General features: G+C 35.6%; 1 protein-coding gene and 1 long non-coding RNA gene across 2 annotated transcripts in view; one reads left to right on the forward strand and one right to left on the reverse strand.

Moving 5' to 3' along the window:
- The first annotated feature begins 2,648 nt into the window (after positions 1–2,648).
- Positions 2,649–18,793, forward strand: LOC116172544. Its single transcript, XR_004145687.1, has 2 exons — positions 2,649–2,832; positions 18,406–18,793. It is a non-coding gene; the product is annotated as an uncharacterized LOC116172544 (long non-coding RNA).
- The window catches only part of LOC116172456, a gene marked incomplete at its 5' end in the record, with an annotated part of 41,706 nt that continues 27,020 nt past the window's right edge, over positions 5,344–20,029 (reverse strand). The window contains 8 exon segments of the mRNA XM_031489676.1: positions 5,344–5,560; positions 5,607–5,843; positions 5,892–6,159; positions 6,212–6,404; positions 6,455–6,709; positions 6,763–6,956; positions 7,158–7,257; positions 7,708–7,836. Of these exon segments, the coding sequence (XP_031345536.1) occupies positions 5,444–5,560; positions 5,607–5,843; positions 5,892–6,159; positions 6,212–6,404; positions 6,455–6,709; positions 6,763–6,956; positions 7,158–7,257; positions 7,708–7,836 (1,493 nt within the window).

Genomic DNA, 20,029 nt, shown 5'->3' on the forward strand with positions numbered 1-20,029 from the left:
GGTCGATCTGAGACAATTTTTTTTTCGGGCCTCAAAAAAAAGCAGTGTATAACCTTCCTTTTTTACCAAAAATCGACTACACCAAAATTTCTCGGGAAAAGACTTTTTCTTATTTATTTTGGTGCGTAGAATCCAAACAATTCGTACTTTTTCGATTAGACTTCTTAATCAAAAGTTGTAGACTAGAAACCAATTTCGACAGAAAATTCAAAGGGCTGTAACTTTTGAACTAGTAGCCCAATCTTGGAAGAACTGTTTGAAATTATGGATTCCACAGGCCACATTCAATAAGAAATTTTTTTTTCGGGTCGATCTGAGACAATTTTTTTTTCGGGCCTCAAAAAAAGGCAGTGTATAACCTTGCATTTTACCAAAAATCGACTACACCAAAATTTTTCGAGAAAATACTTTTTCTTATTAATTTTGGTGCGTAAAATCCAAAACAATTCGTACTTTTACGATTAGACTTCTCAATCAAGGGTTATAGACTAGAAACCAATTTCGACAGAAAATTCAAAGGGCTGTAACTTTTGAACTAGTAGCCCAATCTTGGAAGAACTGTTTGAAATTATGGATTCCACAGGCCACATTCTATAAGAAAATTTTTTTCCGGGTCGATCTGGGACAATTTTTTTTTTCGGGCCTCAAAAAAAAGCAGTGTATAACCTTCCTTTTTTACCAAAAATCGACTACACCAAAATTTCTCGGGAAAAGACTTTTTCTTATTAATTTTGGTGCGTAGAATCCAAAACAATTCGTACTTTTTCGATCAGACTTCTCAATCAAAAGTTATAGACTAGAAACCAATTTCGAAAGAAAATTCAAAGGGCTGTAACTTTTGAACTAGTAGCCCAATCTTGGAACTGTTTGAAATTATGGATTCTACAGGCCACATTCTATAAGAAAATTTTTTTTTCCGGGTCGATCTGAGACAATTTTTTTTTCGGGCCTCAAAAAAAGGCAGTGTATAACCTTCGTTTTTTCCAAAAATCGACTGCACCAAAATTTCTCGGGAAAACACTTTTTCTTATTAATTTTGGTGCGTAGAATCCAAAACAATTCGTACTTTTTCGATCAGACTTCTCAATCAAAAGTTATAGACTAGAAACCAATTTCGAAAAAAGTTCAAAGGGCTGTAACTTTTGAACTAGTAGCCCAATCTTGGAACTGTTTGAAAGTATGGATTCTACAGGCACATTCTATAAGAAAATTTTTTTCCGGGTCGATCTGAGACAATTTTTTTTTCGGGGCTCAAAAAAAGGCAGTGTATAACCTTCCTTTTTTACCAAAAATGGACTACACCAAAATTTCTCGGGAAAACACTTTTTCTTATTAATTTTGGTGCGTAGAATCCAAAACAATTCGTACTTTTTCGATCAGTCTTCTCAATCAAAAGTTATAAACTAGAAACCAATTTCGAGAGAAAATTCAAAGGGCTGTAACTTTTGAACTAGTATCCCAATCTTAGAACTGTTTGAAATTATGGATTCCACAGGCCACATTCTATAAGAACATTTTTTTCCGGGTCGATCTGAGACAATTTTTTTTTTCGGGCCTCAAAAAAAAGCAGTGTATAACCTTCCTTTTTTACCAAAAATCGACTACACCAAAATTTCTCGGGAAAAGACTTTTTCTTATTTATTTTGGTGCGTAGAATCCAAACAATTCGTACTTTTTCGATTAGACTTCTTAATCAAAAGTTGTAGACTAGAAACCAATTTCGAAAAAAAATTCAAAGGGCTGTAACTTTTGAACTAGTAGCCCAATCTTGGAACTGTTTGAAATTATGGATTCTACAGGCCGCATTCTATAAGAAAATTTTTTTTTTCCGGGTCGATCTGAGAATTTTTTTTCGGGGCTCAAAAAAAGGCAGTGTATAACCTTCCTTTTTTACCCAAAAATCGACTGCACCAAAATTTCTCGGGAAAACACTTTTTCTTATTAATTTTGGTGCATAGAATCCAAAACAATTCGTACTTTTTCGATCAGACTTCTCAATCAAAGGTTATGAACTAGAAACCAATTTCGAAAGAAAATTCAAAGACCTGTAATTGGAGATCCAGCAGCATTTATGCGGGATTAATCCAGCACATAAATGGAGCGGGATCCCGCGGGATTTGCGGGACTGAGGAATTTGGCGATCAAGGAGACGACTCTGTGTACTTTGTTAATGAAACGCATAACTGAGATGTTAATTTTTAAATAATTGTTAAACTTTTTTCGTTAAAAAAGTATTATGATTTTTGAGGCACTTTAGAAGTTCACCTTTTTTTGAGTTCTTAAATAGGCTGAAGGTACTTTTTTGTTAAATACTGTGATAATTAGCGATTTATTTTAATACAGAAGTTAACCGCACAGAATTGCTTATTTGCAAATTTATTTAAAGTTTTGCGGAATCCCGCTAATACCGGGATCCCTCGGGATTAACATCTAACAATCCTGCAAATACCGGGATTGAGATTTTGCTGCGGGATTGCATTCCCTACTTACAATGCATTCAAAGTAATAATAGATGACCCGTCGACCTTCGTACCGCTTATCATACAATGTTGGGTTAATTGTAACTAAGATTTTTACTAAATCAGATACCTTGTTACCTTCGCGGCCATACGTCCAACCATTCCCAGAGTACCACCGGAGAACGCACGGCCCTTAGAAGAGGTACCAAAAATGAAAATTAATGTTTACGAATAAATCACATAGAGATGTTTCTAATTAAAATGTAAAATCCATCGTTGATAAGATTAGCTGACCCAGCGACCTCCTTACGATCATTCAATGTTTCGGCGACCTTATTAAAATGTCGTGTTAATTGTGTAGGCAAAGCAGAGAGTAAGTATTGTAATAATAAGAAAGATAACGTCTCCAAGTAAAACATAAAACAAGTTTAAAAAGTCATTAGGTATGCAAACATAAATGACGAGAGCGAATTTTCCTCCTAATAATATTAATGCTAGGACCAGGAAAAAATACCGGTAGGCACGACATCCTTACCCCATTCTCTTTCAAATGAGCTGCCTATCTTTTTATATATGCTTTCGTAAATAGCACTGCGCATTGTCTACATTAGAAATTTCATTGAATACCTTCATACGTAAAACATACAGCATGCGTGGCCTGCATATGATATTTCGTTTAACTGCTTTCATAAATAAGAAAGCTGCCATTGCGTATGCGCAAAACCAAATTTTAAAACTGGCGTTAGATTTCTTTGTATTCCAATCGCCTATGTATTAAATTTTATTTAAATGCTTTAGTAAATAAGGGAGTTGGCATTTCGCGTGCGCAAAAGTACAATTTGAGATTGTCGTTAATTTTACTTATATTCGTAGTGTTTACATGTAAAGTTTCACTTATAATTGCACAAGAGGTTTGTATTTTACCGAGTAAATTTGGGTTGTTAAGGTAACGAAAATCTGTTGCCTAGCAATTAGACGAGAAAAACTGTCAACTAATAAAAATGCGACACCGAAGGTGGAGCATTTTTAGGTTGACAGTTTTTCGAGTTCAATTGCTAAAAGGAAACAGATTTGAATTGCAACAACCCAAATTTACTCGGTTTAAATACAAACCTCGAGTGTAATTCGGCAGGACAATTTAACGAACAAGAAATTCACCAAACTAGTCAATTATTGACAGACGTCAAGCTAATCATATGGGAAAGGATAATGCGATAATTGTTCCAAAATGAATAAGTGAAAAAACCACTAGTGCATTTGTCGCTGGAAAAGTTGCAGGTAACTTTTGCCTCTGTCAAAGTGACAATTACACTGCGGCTTATGCGATTTTTTATACATGAGTTGAATTGTCATTTAAATATCTTCATAAATAAAAAAGTTAGCATTGCACATGCGTTAAACCAAATTTTTGACACCAAAAAATATGGGTAGGTATGCATTTGAGTAGATCGTCTTAGATTTGTCAATTGTCATGTTGTATTTAATGGGTAATTACTGACAGGATATTACCCTTCTCGTAGAAGATAAAAAGATGTGGTGTAAAACAATTTTTTTTCACTACTAGCGTCTGATGACATGATTATTAACCTTTTTTCCACTTGTAAAGTAGGCTTTCTCGGCATTTGTTCAAAGTGGTTAATAATTTTTTATTATTAACTAGTAGTCAATAATGAGAACTGTCACGCTGTCACTTTTAGAAAACACAACCCGAAATTTCGCTCAATGAACGTTTAGACAAGTTCTCTAAAACGAATAATTGCCACCATTCGCAATTTCCAGAGAAATTACATACCTAAAATTATCACATTTTGAAAAAATTCGAACGAAATTACTCTTTGAAAAATCTCAATGACAGAACAAAATACGGCCTGTTTGACTTGTACTTCCACGTACTTGATTGACATGTTAAATTAAGAAACAAAAATTCTGTCCAACCGTTAACTCTCTTATCAATATAATATGTTAATTTAGAGGATTTCAAGTGCTAGTAGTGAAAAAAATAGTATATATACCACGGTAGAGAAGTCTATTATTGCCTTCGCACCTTACACCCCTCGGCGCAAGCGCCTCGAGATGTAATCTTGGTGCTCAGGCAATAATACTGTACTTCTCTACCTTGATATATAATGTACTATTTCGTCGACCTCTCGATAACAATATAAATTACTCCTTAGTGACGAGTACAATGATGAAGCTTATTAATCGTTAGCAACCATTAATGGTTAGCAACCAACCATTATACGTTAGCAACCATTAATCGTTAGCAACCACTTATACATAACAACCATTTTATTAAAGGGAAATGACAATTATAAAACAATTCACTTGCGGCAACAGCTGAGAACTTCCATCCACATAACCATTTTAATCTCGGTTTTAATGTAGTGAGATCAGCAGCCAGTATGGTCGCCAAACGATCTCAGCAAAGCATATCCTGATGTATGTATGTGTAGCTCCTCGAATAAGGTATTGTTAAGGTATTCAGTTACTTTACCTTCAACATTGAGTACGTCGACCACAGGGATGAACATTTCCATATCTTTCACTGTTAATACACGTACTTTAGTACAGTTGCAAAAGAATTAATTACATTCTAGTACTAGATTTTTAAACGGTTAATTAATAAGTAAGGTTGCTCTTGACAACGTGCGCGAAATCGTCAACAATGAAAAAAGTATTTCGCGCACGTGACAAAGTTGAACTTAAACAGCAAATTTAATTAACAATCGGTTCAGTTGTAGAAAAAATATTGTATATAACGCTAGCGCGAAGTTATTTCATTTGACTGATATTTTAACTCATTCGCCTCGTCAAAATACCTTCAGTCTCAATGCGCGAAATTGAACTTCGCGCTCTTGTTATATAAATAACTATTAAAATCGGATGCCGATTATAAAAAAATTTATTAGGTACAGGAAACATTTACAGTTATTTACACATAAAAAACGAAATATGAAAGTGTAGCGATTGAAAATAATATTATTTTATTTATTTAAGAACTCGTTGTGTTCAAGTATGTCATCTCTATTCGTGTAGTTGCCAATTTCATTGTACCGAATCGGATAGGTCAGTTGATTTCCCTTGTCCCACGAAAAGAGTTCCTAAAACGAAGGAGATAGAAACATCGTACTCGACTAGCTCGATTACCTTATTGCGATGATTGTACCCGACCATGGTGGTTCTGCTGAAGGGGTTGGTGAAGCTTAAATTAATGTCTAGCAGACGGTTGTTGTATAAATCCAGCGCGAAACGGATTCGCGTATTTCTTTCGGTAACACTATCTATCGCGTACAGAACTCCGCAAACCACAAACATTTCGCCGACCAAATGATGGTCTATACTTATGTTCCATATGTATTGAATTTGCATGCTGGAAATATCGATCTAAAACAGCATCGATTGACGAACAAATACATTAGATAAAGGGCCTACCTTCATAACTGCAGTGTTGTTTGCGTCGGGTACAGGGAATACTACCCAAAGACCATTGTCATCCACGCTGAAGTCCAAGTAGTTGTTTTCCGTTTTATAAAGATAATTTTCATTCGTGACATTGAGTTTCGGTACACCTATCTCCATTTTGCTCTCATTATTCAAGAAGTACCGAATTATTTTTGGTTTCCCCAAAGCTTGATAGTAAAATGATCCGTTGTAAATAACGTGAGCATTTCCTTGGAATGGTATTTCTAATTTGTAAGTTCTGAACAATTGTTGTGTTAATTACTATTCCATTTCGAAGCGGTATTACTCACCTGGTGGCGTTGCTTTTGCGGAACACGTTTTTATTATCGAACTCGTACAATTTACTTGGTTCATGTTCGTTGGTAATCCAGTACTTTTCACCGTCTGCATCGTTTGAAGGAGATGAGTCCTTCATCCAGGAGCCGTATATCATGTTAATGTAACCGTGATACACCGGTTTTCCAACAGCGTACAGTTCGCAATCTAAAATTGAATCAACCAATGTAAGCTTTACAATAAAGGGGAAGGAGTACCCAAATTTCGACTCGGAAATCCTGGATACCTATCGGTTCCGTATTGCCTCAACTCCCATCGATATATTAGATCGAAGAGGAATCCAGAGCCGGTGCAGGATTTACTGGTGTGCTTAATGGCGGTGCATTTTTCGCAAGGTGGTGGTGGTGGACATAACTGTTCCAAGGAAACTATTTCAGGGGGTTGTACTCCAAAGACTGCTACGTTACTTCCGTCTAGAATTGGAGGTGGCGTGGCGAGTGTTGGATCGATTTCTGTAAAAGATCATTTTCTTAGTTTCAGTCTAGTTTTCTTATACATTTTGTACCGTCGACAGTAAAGGCGCCTTTGGTTATTCCTCTTTCATTTTTGCTAATGCAGTGGTACATAGTAAAGTCGTGGGGTAGAATTCTTGTAATATTTAGCACCATCTTTGCCTTGTATCCATTCCTTTCTTCATTGTTAAGTATTTTGTACTTTTCACCATGCTCTAATAATCGCCCATCCGCTCTTTCCCAGTACCTTAAAGTATATAGTGTTATTAACACAAAGTAAAGTGATGTTTAATTATATTAATTGTTTGATTTAGGGTAAAGACAGTTTCGTAATTGCATTAGGGGTTACTAGAATCGATACTGCGAATACTGCAATTAAGACATTAAGCAGCGTGCGTAAACATATCATGTTACCAATACATCAGACAGGAAATTGACTGATCCTTACCTAACGGACTCTGGAAAGGCTTCCACTTCGCATTCTAATACGGCGTAGCTTCCTAAAGCAGCCCCGATCACTTGATTCTTTATTCTTATCAGTGGGGGAACTGTCGACAAAGGCATTCCTTCATTTACATATTATGCAAGAATAAAACTGAGTATAGGGGGTTTAAATGATTGATTGCTTACACATTAAGAAAGTGAAGTGAAGATCGAAGCATGAAATATTGGATTACCGAAAACCTAATTCTCATCTTATGACTTATTGCGTAATAAAATTATATTGCCGGAATAAACCGATTTTCTAAAACGGATAGCTAAAAGTCGGATTTAACACTACCGATACTCCGGCGGCAAATAATTTTTTAAGTTAGCGTTTTCCTATGCAAACGGTCTTTTACAGGAGAAGAACCCTCTAAACGCTCGACAAGGAACAATAAAGTGACTACGTGGTCTTTTCTTATTTCATGAACTCTAAAAATGGCCGAATTAAGACTGTCCGTTCTACTAAAATGAGTTAACGGACGTTACGATCCACCCCGCTCTTATATACTTACAGTGAATTTCCAAGTTAAATGTGTGATTCGCCTGTGGAGGGACTCCGTTATCGGCAAGACATTGGTAACTTCCCATGTGAACACGATTGATTTGGGTTAGGTTTAAGGCTTCTCCTGGTATGGATATGGCTGAAAAGAAATTTACGCTAAATAGTATCAAGAATATTTCTAGGTTTTATTTGTACCGATGGATTTATGATTTAAATATTAGGTACCTGGAGACCACATCTCTTAATTTTCAGGTCAAATCGAAGTACATTTAAATCTCATTATAAGGGAACCCAATTCAGAGGTCATCAATGATTTAAAGTGTCACCGTATAACAAAAATCAGATTGCGTTTAAAGTGTAAATTAGTAAAAGAGATGGTCTGCCAGAATTTTAGTATTTAGAGCATTCCATAGAAAAGCAATGTCTTTGATATTTTCCGTGTTTATTTTTTATTAATATACCGTAATTCATTATTTTCGTTCTTGTCATTGTGCTGGACAGTACAAGATTCAACGAAATCCGTTTCTAGTAATCATTTCGGCTAAAGGAGGTCTCTTAAGCAAACCGAGAAAGTGGAAAGGTAAAGTATAATAAGTAAAGAACCGACAGAGGTAGTCACCGGCATAATTAACTTTATTTTTATATTTTTTATATTTTAAAAACCCACATGCACGTACTTTTTTTGTTTATCAGAAAGACTGATCTTTAGAAATTATTTGTTAGGTTTTATTTTCGTGTAAATGGGACATCAGTGTTTAAAGTAAACAGGTTTAGAAAGAAAATGATTGATATAGTTTTGTTTATGTGTGAAGTGATTCTCAATTCTTGCTGGTAAGGCTTAACAAGTCTTGAATGGTAATTTTGAGGGTTATTGCAATCATAAGTTTTAAGAAATAATGCGTTTTGGATTTAAATGTTTGAATTTTTTGCATAAATAAGTAAAATGGGAACTTTAAGACTGTAAAAAATGTTCTGCAGTGTCTTTTCAAGCAATTTTTGGTCTTGATGATGTATGAACGAACGAAATATGTGTCTACGTATTCATTTTGTATGGGCTTTTGTTAGTTAATTGCTTGAGGCGTCAAGATAGTGGCGACCAGGTACAAATTCAGTCTTCTTTAATAAAGCATTACATTTCTTAGCGCACCCCTCGCTCTGTGGGAACTACTGAATACTGATCGTGCATGTTTTGAATTGAGGAATTTTTAGGATATACGTTTTTTGAATAGATCAGTTTCCGATTAGGTTAGTGGGTATCAATTTCGAAGATTTTTTTAGAATCTCATTTTTGAAATTTTTAGGGAGAGCTCCCGTTTCTTTTATTTTTATTTTTCAAATCTCATCATTGTTCCGGTTTTCTTCGTTTAAAAAACAGAAGGGGGTACTGTAACGAGAGCATTTTATTTTTGGTAATTTTTTTGCGATTTTTCCCGTTGACGTATACGGAAGAAAAGTTTAAAAAGAATCAAGGTCTCAGGAACATTCAACCAATCAAATATTACTCTTTATTTATTATTATTTATTATCCCTCTCTTGTTCTGGGCCCTCAACAGGCTTGCACCCAATTACAGAGTGACCCGCATAATACTTTTTAGAGGTGCCTCATATCAAGTTCAAGTTCTTATTTTATCGATGTGATTTGACAGTGATTTTTTTCTTTTTCTCACATTGACGTCAATGAGTTAATTGCATTAAATTGGATCTGCCGACTCATTGTTGAGTTTCGGTGTTGAATTTTACAGTTTGGAAATAGGTCATATTAAGGTTACTTACATGAACTACGTTGCGAGCTAAGCAAAACAACCTGAATTTGCAGAGTGAGCATTTCTGTCGACAGCCCTAAAACCCGGTGAACCCATTAAAATCAATAACATGCCTCCGCCATTACTATTCGCAGTATTACAGTCGAGGCAAAATCATAAGAGATACTAGTTAGAGGTTAAAGATTCGCGTTTGGAGAGTCAATGCAGAAGATTCAATTAGCAACCGTTGAGTAAAATCCATATTACCATTAGCGTTTGTACCAAGCTTGTAAAAACAATTTGAAGTAGTTTTTCAAGGCGACCATAGTAGCCACTTTTTAACCAGTGGAAAAAGTACGTGGTGATAAAGTACACATTTAATTTTTGGAGTATTGTAAAAGATTGAATATTAGTTCTGCGTTCTTCGTGCATAAATCGAGACGAATAGTTAAAATAGTGCCAGTTCACGAGGGATTAAGTTGTTAGAAATCTATATTAAAGGATATTTATGAATTTTAGTGTGGGAGTTAAAAAAACTCGTAATCGTGTCGAGTTTCAGTTGATAAAGAACTCAGTCCGTGTTTATAAACAAACGAGCTTGTCAGCAGATTCCTAAAAAAATGTTACCGCGTATTGACAGTGTAGTCAAGTAAAAGTTCATATGCAAAACGAAATTACAACAAAGAAAACTGTTGGTACTGTGTGTACTGACCACCATAAGAATTAACATCCGGCGACATCTTGTATTTCCCCATCAATCGTAAAAAAGCCAATCCAAAGAAACATTTCTTGGAAGATATTCAATTGAAAACACCTGATACCTACCCCATATTGATGATTCAACAAAGTTAGCCGTAAGAATTTCAGATCTTCCACATCGAAGAAATAATTGTAAATGGAGAGGTTAGTCATATTTGTAGTATAGGCAACCTGACGTGTATACATGTAATGTAGTACCAGTGTACCACGCAACAAATAAACCAGTCTTCCTCTAGCACTCATGCCTAACACTTCTATTATTACATGGCGCAGTCGAACGGAAGAAAGAAAAAACAGGAAGTAACCTACAAATAGAAGCGTGCAAGAGTAATTCAACAATAATTGTTAAAAGGCTGATGTATGGTTAAAAATACGTAGAAATACGGCAGAAACTACTCAGTGTGCACAGCTCTTAACATTAATAGTGCTACGGGGGTTCCTTCTGGGCTTGAAAATTACCATCGGTTCCGCCCGGCAAGGCAAACCGTCTTCTTCTCAAGCTGCTCAATCGATAAAAATAAATGCTCCGGCTAACTCAAATCGGTGGGCTTTTAACTCTTTTGAAACTGCGTAACAAACCTTAACCTGCCGCCTACCAGTCTCCTGACGCAACTCCTACTCCGCTCTTTCCTTCCCCTCATTCTTCGTTAAAGACATAGGCACATTGAAACCAAATAGATAATATATTTAAATGATATTAGAGATACAAACAAATTACAGGGATCTAGCAGTTCTTCTCTCCTCCTTGTAAAAAAAAATAGCTTAACAATGACAACTACACTAAATAAAAATTCCTACCAGGTGAGACTAATTTACTCAAGGGGTGGCCATCCTCTACAGTTTGAAAATTTCAACAACAGGTAATCGTTTTTTACTCCAGCGTGGGCTGGGACTTATTTAAATAAACACAAAATTTATCCTACTCTTTGGTAATCGTTCATTGGACTTTAATAAACAATCAAATCAAAATTTTTACTATAGCTTCATTACCAAAAAGTGGAATTTTACAGAACGTTACAAATTTAATTAAACTAACCTTTACAACATTTGTACAGCCGATCTTGTGAACTGCTCTTTCCTCTGGTACAGGGTGGATGTGATGAAACCTGACACTTAGGTCTCTGTGACTTCCTAGGGGGTGGCTTGAAGTTAACACACGGAAACAAAATCCACGGTGCCTATCCTTCCTCGGAACGAAAGCAAAGTTTAGTGTTTGAACGGAAGCTTAGTCCAGGAAATCCTTCGCGTGGCGAGTGGGAGACGGCTAGTTGCCAAAGTTTCTACACAGCAGGTGTATTTAATTTAAACAGTGACCCCTACTATTTCCTTCCACCGGCTCTTAGAGTTTATTGACTTTGATTCGCCTGCGGGAGACGGATTTTTGAGTTAGCGGCACTGCAGAACACAAATTTTTATGATCACTATCCGACGGTAAACCGCGATTTGTTCTTGGGTGGTTCGACTTATTATTTCACCAGCTCTTCTTGGGGCAAATATCTCTCCAAAACGCAGCGCTCCTTCGACAAATGACCGTACGGCACTAGTAGGAAATTCCACCTGGGGCGGATCCCGAATATCGGCGCCTTGAGAACTAGGGCAGCACTTTGAATTATATATCCTCGAGAAATCACAACGTATCCTAACGCGATTCACTGCATCCAAAGGAAACTGGGGTGAAGCTCAAGGGTTCGCCTAAATATCACCTGATCGGAACCTGGGTCTTCGTCGCCAAAAAATCAACGCGAAAAGAAAATAACACTTCGAAACGGGTGCAAAAAGCACGCAACTGCGAGCAACCGAAATAAACCGGTGGCTCAAACCGCTAGGTAGGTACTCCCAAAAAACGATCACTCAAGGTACGTGTTGACCCCTTGACGTACTAACCGCGAGTCTCTCCAAAACGCTCACTCAAGGTACGTGTTGACCCCTTGACGTACTAACCGCGAGTCCCTCCAAAACGATCCCCTTCTTCAGAATTGAAATGAGAAAACGACACCCAAATTACCATAAAACAAAAATGGCTCCCGTTAGAAATTCTCCCATTGGTTTAGATAAAGAAGACTTAACCCACTCTAACTTCGTCGTCAACCTCCAGGAACTGCTGAATAAGCTGATCTCACGGTTTTCTGCTGACGAAATGAAAACCCCTTATCCCTTGATGGCTCGGTGCTATATCCGCTCCTATTCTCGGTCTAGACGGCGCCTTGGGTGATAAACGAACGACAAAATTCGCATTACTCATGATGACGTCAATCAACTTTGCAATCGTCCCACGACGAAATTAAATCTGAGCGAAATTAAATCTATCGGACCATAGTCTTGAGCGAACCGAAATGCCCAAACACAAAATTTCTAACCGGAACAAATAATGAAATATACAGGGTGACCTGCACTATCATGACAAGAAATTTCGAATTTTTTAATGAAATTTGGCGCGAAATAAAACCACTCGTTACAATAGGTGAGCAAGGCATGAGAATATTTAATACGTTTACGTTCATAGAGGGCGAAACGAATAAAATAGCAGTGTTGTTGAGTAAATTTGACAATCATTTTACTCCCAAGGAAAATCTTGCGTACGAAAGACATAAATTTCTAATGTGGAAACAGAAAGAAGGTCAAACGATGGAACAGTATATCACCGAGTTAAAAAACTTAGCGTTGTCGTGCAAGTTAGGTGATTTAAAAGACAGTTTAGTAAGAGACGTTCTTACGTGTGGTATAAGTTCTTCATCAGTGAGGGAAAAACTCTTACAAGAAGATGACGCAACATTGGAAACAGCTATAAAAATATGTCTAAACATGGAAAGCGCCCGAGAACACAGTCAACAAATAGTCAATGAGATCAACCGTGGAAGAGTTGAAGCAGTTTTCAAGCCGAGGAGTCGATACTCGTGCAAGGAATCTCAACGGAAGCAACAACAAGGTAAAGCGTTCCCAAGCAGCACCGATCCCAGAAGAACCGAGCAGCAGAAGAGGACTACAGCAGTAAGGAAATGTCAAAAGTGTTCGTACACTCATGAATATGGAAAATGTTTTGCGTACGGCAAGACGTGCAAAAAGTGTGGTAACAAAAATCATTTTGCTTCTACTTGTTATAATAACAAAACGAGACAAAGAAATGTACATTTAATTGATGACGATAAAAGTGATATTGATACTAACGATTTTCTTTATGTAGGTACCATCGAGAATAATGTAAAAGAAGTTTCGGAGCTATCATGGTTCACAACCTTGGAGATAAATAACCAAGAGATAAACTTTAAATTAGATACAGGAGCAATGGTAAATATCGTACCTGTGAGTGTTTTGAAGGTAATAAATTTTGATTTTAATAAAATTAGGAAAACAAATATGAAGCTTTGTACTTATACACAGGAGCCAATTCCAATTGTAGGGCAATGTCATTTAAAATGTAGACATAAAAATAAACAGATGGATCTTTTATTTTATATAGCCAACATAAATAATACACCGTTGTTAGGTCTTAGAGCTTGCATTGATTTGGGATTGTTGAGTAAAGTAGAAACTATACAAAATAGTAACAATCAAGGTAATAATGTAGATGAAAAAACTGTTCAGGTTACCAAAGGTAGTCATGAAATAAAGACGTTGTTAGAAAAACATGATCACGTTTTCAGAGGTATAGGGTGTTTAGACAAACCATATCGCATAGAGCTAAAGGGGAAAGTAGAGCCAGTAGTACATCCTGTTAGGAAAATTCCATTTTCTATTAGAGATAATCTCAAGCAGTCTTTAGAAAGGCTAGTTAAAGAAAAAATTATTGAAAAGAGTGACGAGAGTGCCGAGTGGGTAAATGCAATTGTTATCATTAGAAAACCCAATGGAAGTTTAAGAATTTGTTTAGATCCTTCAGATCTTAATAAATTCATTAAAAGACAATATTTACAAATTCCAACATTATAGAGGAGTTAACAGCAAAACTAGTAGGTACTCAATATTTCAGCACATTGGATGCTACACAAGGTTTTTTACAAATACAGTTAGATGAAGAGAGTACAAAATTATGCACATTCGGAACACCCTTCGGGAGATATAAATTTTTAAGGTTACCTTATGGTTTAACTAGTGCCCCAGAAGTCTTTCAAGAAAGAATGAATGAGATCTTTGGTTCAATAGAAGGTGTAAATGTGTATATTGACGATATAATAGTATCAGGTAAAACAGTTAGCGAGCATAATGCACGTTTGGAACAAGTCCTAAAGTTAGCTTCAAAATTCAATCTCAGGTTCAATTTTGGAAAATGCAAATTTTTAGCTGAGGAAGTGCAATATATGGGACATAAAATATCAAAACATGGGTTAGAAGCAGATAACTCAAAAATAGAAGCCATTATAAAAATGCCAAAACCGGTAAATAAAGAAGAAATACAGAGGTTTTTAGGGTTAGTAACGTACGTGGGAAAATTTATAAAAAATTTATCCGACAAGACAGCACCCTTAAGGTCATTACTAAAAAAAGATGTAATCTTTACTTGGGAAAAGGTACATGATAAAAGCTTTAAGGATTTAAAGGCAGACATGGGTAAAAGCCCATGCTTACAGTTTTTTGATATAAAAAAGCCCACAACGATATCAGTTGATGCTTCAAAAAGTGGCATGGGGGCTGTACTATTACAAAATGGGTTACCGTGTGCTCATTCATCACGCGCACTAACAGATGCACAAATTAGGTATGCTCAAATAGAGAAAGAGCTTCTTGCAATATGGTTTGGTGTAGAAAAATTTAAGCAATACGTATTTGGACAACATTTCACTGTGGAAACAGACCATAAACCATTATTACAAATAGTTAACAAACCAATAAATTTGTGTCCTCCAAGATTACAAAAAATCTTAATGCAACTACGTAAATATGATTTCACTCTTACATACAAACGAGGTAAAGATTTGGTCATAGCAGATACACTTTCAAGAGCTTTTATAAATGATAAATTTTTTGATGAGGCAATAGACATTGAAATGGAAGCTCAGGTGTGCTTAACAGCTATGTATTTAAATGTTACAAATGAGAAAAAACTACTATAAACAACAAACCGAATTAGATGCAGATTTAGTAAAGCTAAAACGAGTCATAATTAATGGCTGGCCGAACAAGATCAAGGATCTCTCTGCGGATATAAAATTTTATTTCAAATATAGACATGAATTGATAGTAATAGAGGATCTTGTGTATAAGGGACATAAGTTCATTGTTCCTAAATCTTGTAGGAAAGAAATTTTGGAAAAACTTCATTATAGTCATATGGGTATCAGTAAAACCATAGCCAAGGCTAATCTATCCTTCTTTTGGCCAGGAATGACCAAACACATACAGGATATGATAATATCATGCTATATTTGTCAAAGTAGTCAAAAATCTCAAAAATCAGAACCAATGATACCTCACGAAATTATTAAATTACCATTTTATAAAGTAGGATGTGATATATTTCATCTTTATAACATGTCTTATTTGTTAGTGACTGATTATTATTCAAAATATGTTGAAATTGCTCATTTGAATAAGGACTTGTCAAGTTGTAATGTTATATTGAAGTTAAAGATAATATTTTCTCGATTAGGGATACCTAGAATAGTTTGTTCAGACAATGGTCCAGAATTTGCCAGCTATGAATTTAAAAAGTTTTCAAAAGAATGGGACTTTGATCATGTTACGTCTTCACCTAGATATCCACAATCAAACGGACATGTTGAACGAGCTGTTCAAACGGTAAAGAATATTTTACGCAAATGTTTAGACGATAAGAAAGATCCGTATTTAGCGTTATTAGATTATCGTAATACTCCTATAGATGGAATACACTGTGCTGCAAATATTTTAATGAATCGCAACTTGAGATCGATTCTCCCCCAAGTAAATAGTCATTTTGATGCAAAACTTTATCAAAAGCAGCATTTTGATAAATTTATTGATAAGTCAAAACAGAAACAAAAAGTTCAGTTTGATCGCAAAGGAGTTTCGGAACTAGAACCAATCAAAAATAATACCATCGTACTAGTACAAATTGGTCCTCAAAGAGTTTGGAAATCGGGTAAAGTTATTGAGCAAATTTCAATACGATCATATAAAATAGCGCTGGAGAATGGATCAACTATTGTTAGAAATCGAAAATTTATAAAAAAGTTCAATTATTGTAAAACTGAATCGTCCTCCAGTGAACTTAAGCAACCACCCGATGAGGTATTTCCAAACACTAATTGTAGGCAGTATATAGAAGTGCAGTATGAGAATAGTCCACCCTATGTAAATACAACAGGAGACGACTTAAATTATTTGCAAAGTGGAGAGGAAGATATCATGACGAGACGCTCGACTAGAATAAAGTGTAAACCAACTAAACTTAAAGACTATGAATTGTAAGTTAATTTGTAATATGTAAAATTGATGTGAAAAGTTAACGATACTTTGTAAAGGGAAAGATGTAGTATAGGCAACCTGACGTGTATACATGTAATGTAGTACCAGTGTACCACGCAACAAATAAACCAGTCTTCCTCTAGCACTCATGCCTAACACTTCTATTATTACAATATTTATGTATTTTGTCAATTTCAATCGACAGCTTTACGATCCGTTGTAAAACTGTAAATGTTGACTTACGATTAAAAGTAGTCGAGAGCAATGAAAATATTGTCTTTGTAATGTGTATTGTTATCAAAAGGACCAACTGAATTTGCTGTCTATTCTAATCAAACTTTCCGTTGCGGAATCAAAGGGATTTCATTAAATTTCACTGTGACGAAAATCAAGAATAGGGGTTGGCTATAACCACATGTAATAGGGAACAGTAAGAGCTGGGCGGAGGCATTTCTTACCAACTTTTATGATACAGTTTTCTCGTTGCAAATTCCTGTTTAATAAAAAAGGGAATTGTAGACCACTTATTTGCAAGGGAAGTATCGTATAATCGAATTGAATCAGGGTGTCGTCTACTAACACTAACTAGACATAAAAGGCACACACTTGCAGTAAACAATTGTACTGTTTCTGTGACAAAACCCACAATAAAGGTTTTATAAATACAGTTATTTATAATATACATTGTGTCCGACGGTCTCAACATATGCAAAAGATATATTACTTAATTATATTTTCAAAGTGGACATTTTTGGCCGGGGTAACAAAATCGATCATCCAGCAAGATTCTAAACAGCCCCTAAAATTTAAATAAAGTTTCAGCAGCGAGTTCAATTACCTTTTCAAACATATACGTACACGATTATTGTATTCAGTATATTTTAGAGAGTTTAAGCAAAAACCGAGAACAAACTTGGGTTGGACGATATTTTACAATAAAACATATTGGTAAAAAGAAAACATTGTAGAAAATGTTTTCGTTTTAGGTTAAAAAAATGTTTGCCTCGATTCATCAATATGCAATTGTGTTATTTCTCTGTAATTGTTCATCCAAATCCTGAGGCCGTGTTTAGTAACCGAAATACCTCTCATTCAACAAAAAATGAAAGAATCCTATTTAGCTATTATTTTTTTTAGAAAGTACTTCACACACCCGAATATACCCAATTCGTTCATGGCTCTTATTTGATCTCTCTAAATTACTGAGAGGAAACGCATTTTCATCTTTTATTAAGTAATTTTATCTACATAATGTGTCCAAAAACCGTCATTCGCAGACCTTCACTTGCATAACAAAAATATAGGTAGTGCGAGGGACGCTTCGTTTACCAAGCGATTTAAAGTTTCCAAAGTTGGGAAAAATACGTCATGATTTATGTGTAAAAGATGGAAAAAGCGTTTGAAAATGTTATATTACTTCTACTTATTTTTAATACCAGCTACGCCAAAGATATAAAGTTTCCCGTCATTTTAAACAATCCCAAAATACACTCGTGAGATGGAACCACTCAATGGAATTAACAGTTGGTACAACGATAGTGTAATCTTGACAATGATACAACATAAAGAAGTTTAAGAAACGGAAAGTAAAGTTCGAAGATTTCGCCAATATTAGCATAAAAGGTATCTTAATTTGAGCATTCACTTTATAGCATGCATGGTAAATGATAAAATATAACGATTGTCCTCAACAAATGTTGTAGTTGTTAGGTGTGCTAACTATAATTTAATTTTCTACCTTAATGCAGTTTTCTGGTTGGATTCCCGGCCAGGAATCAGAAATGTCACGTATGTCAACATATTCCCACATTTGCTTTCATTTTTAGAGAAATTTGTCGAAAGAAATTCCCCTCATGTGATGGTTTGGTCCGTCCGCCTGTCTGTCTGTTCCTGGTTTCTCGGCTCACTCCAGAACGAAATGAAACTGCGATGTCAAACCGTAGCCAATCGATTTCTACGAGTTCAAGAATCGGTGTTACTGAAGATGAGGCGGATTAAAAGTCGTGTTTCCGAATGCGAGCCAAGTGTCAAAAAATTCCCCTATAGGTACTGAAAATGGTATGCGATTCTTGAGGGTGACTTCCAAACGAAACACGTTGGACCCTCGGTTAGGAAAAAGTGCTTGATCTCCTCTACCGCCTAATTTGTAACACCCTATATATACTGAAGAATATACTATAAACCAATACCAATAAAAAATAGAATTAAAGAAAATATTTAAATGCCTATTAATGAAAGTATTTCTTAGATTTATCTCATATTTGTGGGTAAAAGTCGCAGAGTTAATTAATTATAGCACTTGCAATTTTTCAAGTATGAACCTTAGATTGAATTATTATATTGTAGGTTGTTAATTTTGTTTAAATAATCGCGTTGTTTATTTTACTGAAAAGTTCGATTTACGTGTTGAAAGATTAAGTTCATTTCATGTTTACCTCCGCTCGTAAATAAAAAATTCTTTATCGCTGCATAGGATAAATAAGTTCGGATAAGCAAATGTTTTTCGCCTAGTTAAGCAGATGTTCGTTTTGACGACGCATTAATAAATTAAGGAAGGAGGAAGGAAAGTGGAAAAAGAAGGGAAAATGGTTTTAAATAAGCGAACCAGCCGTATTTGAGCGTATTTTAAAAGACAGCCAGTCTTGTTTAATGGGAAAGTTGTGTAGAAGAAAGCTAAAAAATATTTAAAAAAATTTCTTTACGTGGTAATAAAGGTGAACGTAAAGTTGAGCTAGTTTTCACACACATTTTTTATATATTTATTTACATGTTGTAGATCAAATCGTATACAATCAGTTATTTATTGGATAGGACTAAAGCAGCATTGTCTTTTATTTAAAGAACACTGTTTTTAGCGCATTTTTCAAGAAAAAAATGTGCTATTGTTTGCATTTTGTCCGTCCGTCCGTCCGTCCGGACCCACTTCTGCCGTTTCGAACTACTTCTAGGGGAATGGTCCTAGAGTCTTGGAATTTTTTGCAGTAGGTAGCCTATACATTGAAGGTGTGCCAGACGGCCATTAAATTTCGCTGTCTAAAAGGGGGCCTCTCCCACGAATTATTTCCTGAGATGCTGTTTTTGAAAGTAAAACGTGCATAACTTTTACATACGAGAACCAATTGGTCTCAGATTTTGCATACGTATGCCTTTAGTGGTGCCAAGTTAAACTTTAGAAAATGGGGGGTGGAGGTGGTAAATACATGTACTACCCTTCATGGTATTCTAACGAAAGGTCTCATCGAAATAAATTGGTTTGTACAAACTATAACTTTCCCGTGCGAATTAATTTTATGTCTCATTGTATTCTAATTAAAGGTCTCAACGAAAGGAACCGTTTTCTACCAATTACTGCCCTTTTTTCTGTCGTCTTATCTAAGTACGGGGTGGAGGGGCGTCTGCAAGAAATATATTCATCGGTGATGTCAAAACAAAAGCTATTTCGGTTTAAAA

The sequence above is a fragment of the Photinus pyralis genome, unplaced genomic scaffold (genome assembly GCF_008802855.1).
Source record: "Photinus pyralis isolate 1611_PpyrPB1 unplaced genomic scaffold, Ppyr1.3 Ppyr1.4_LG1, whole genome shotgun sequence".
Lineage (NCBI taxonomy): Eukaryota > Metazoa > Arthropoda > Insecta > Coleoptera > Lampyridae > Photinus > Photinus pyralis.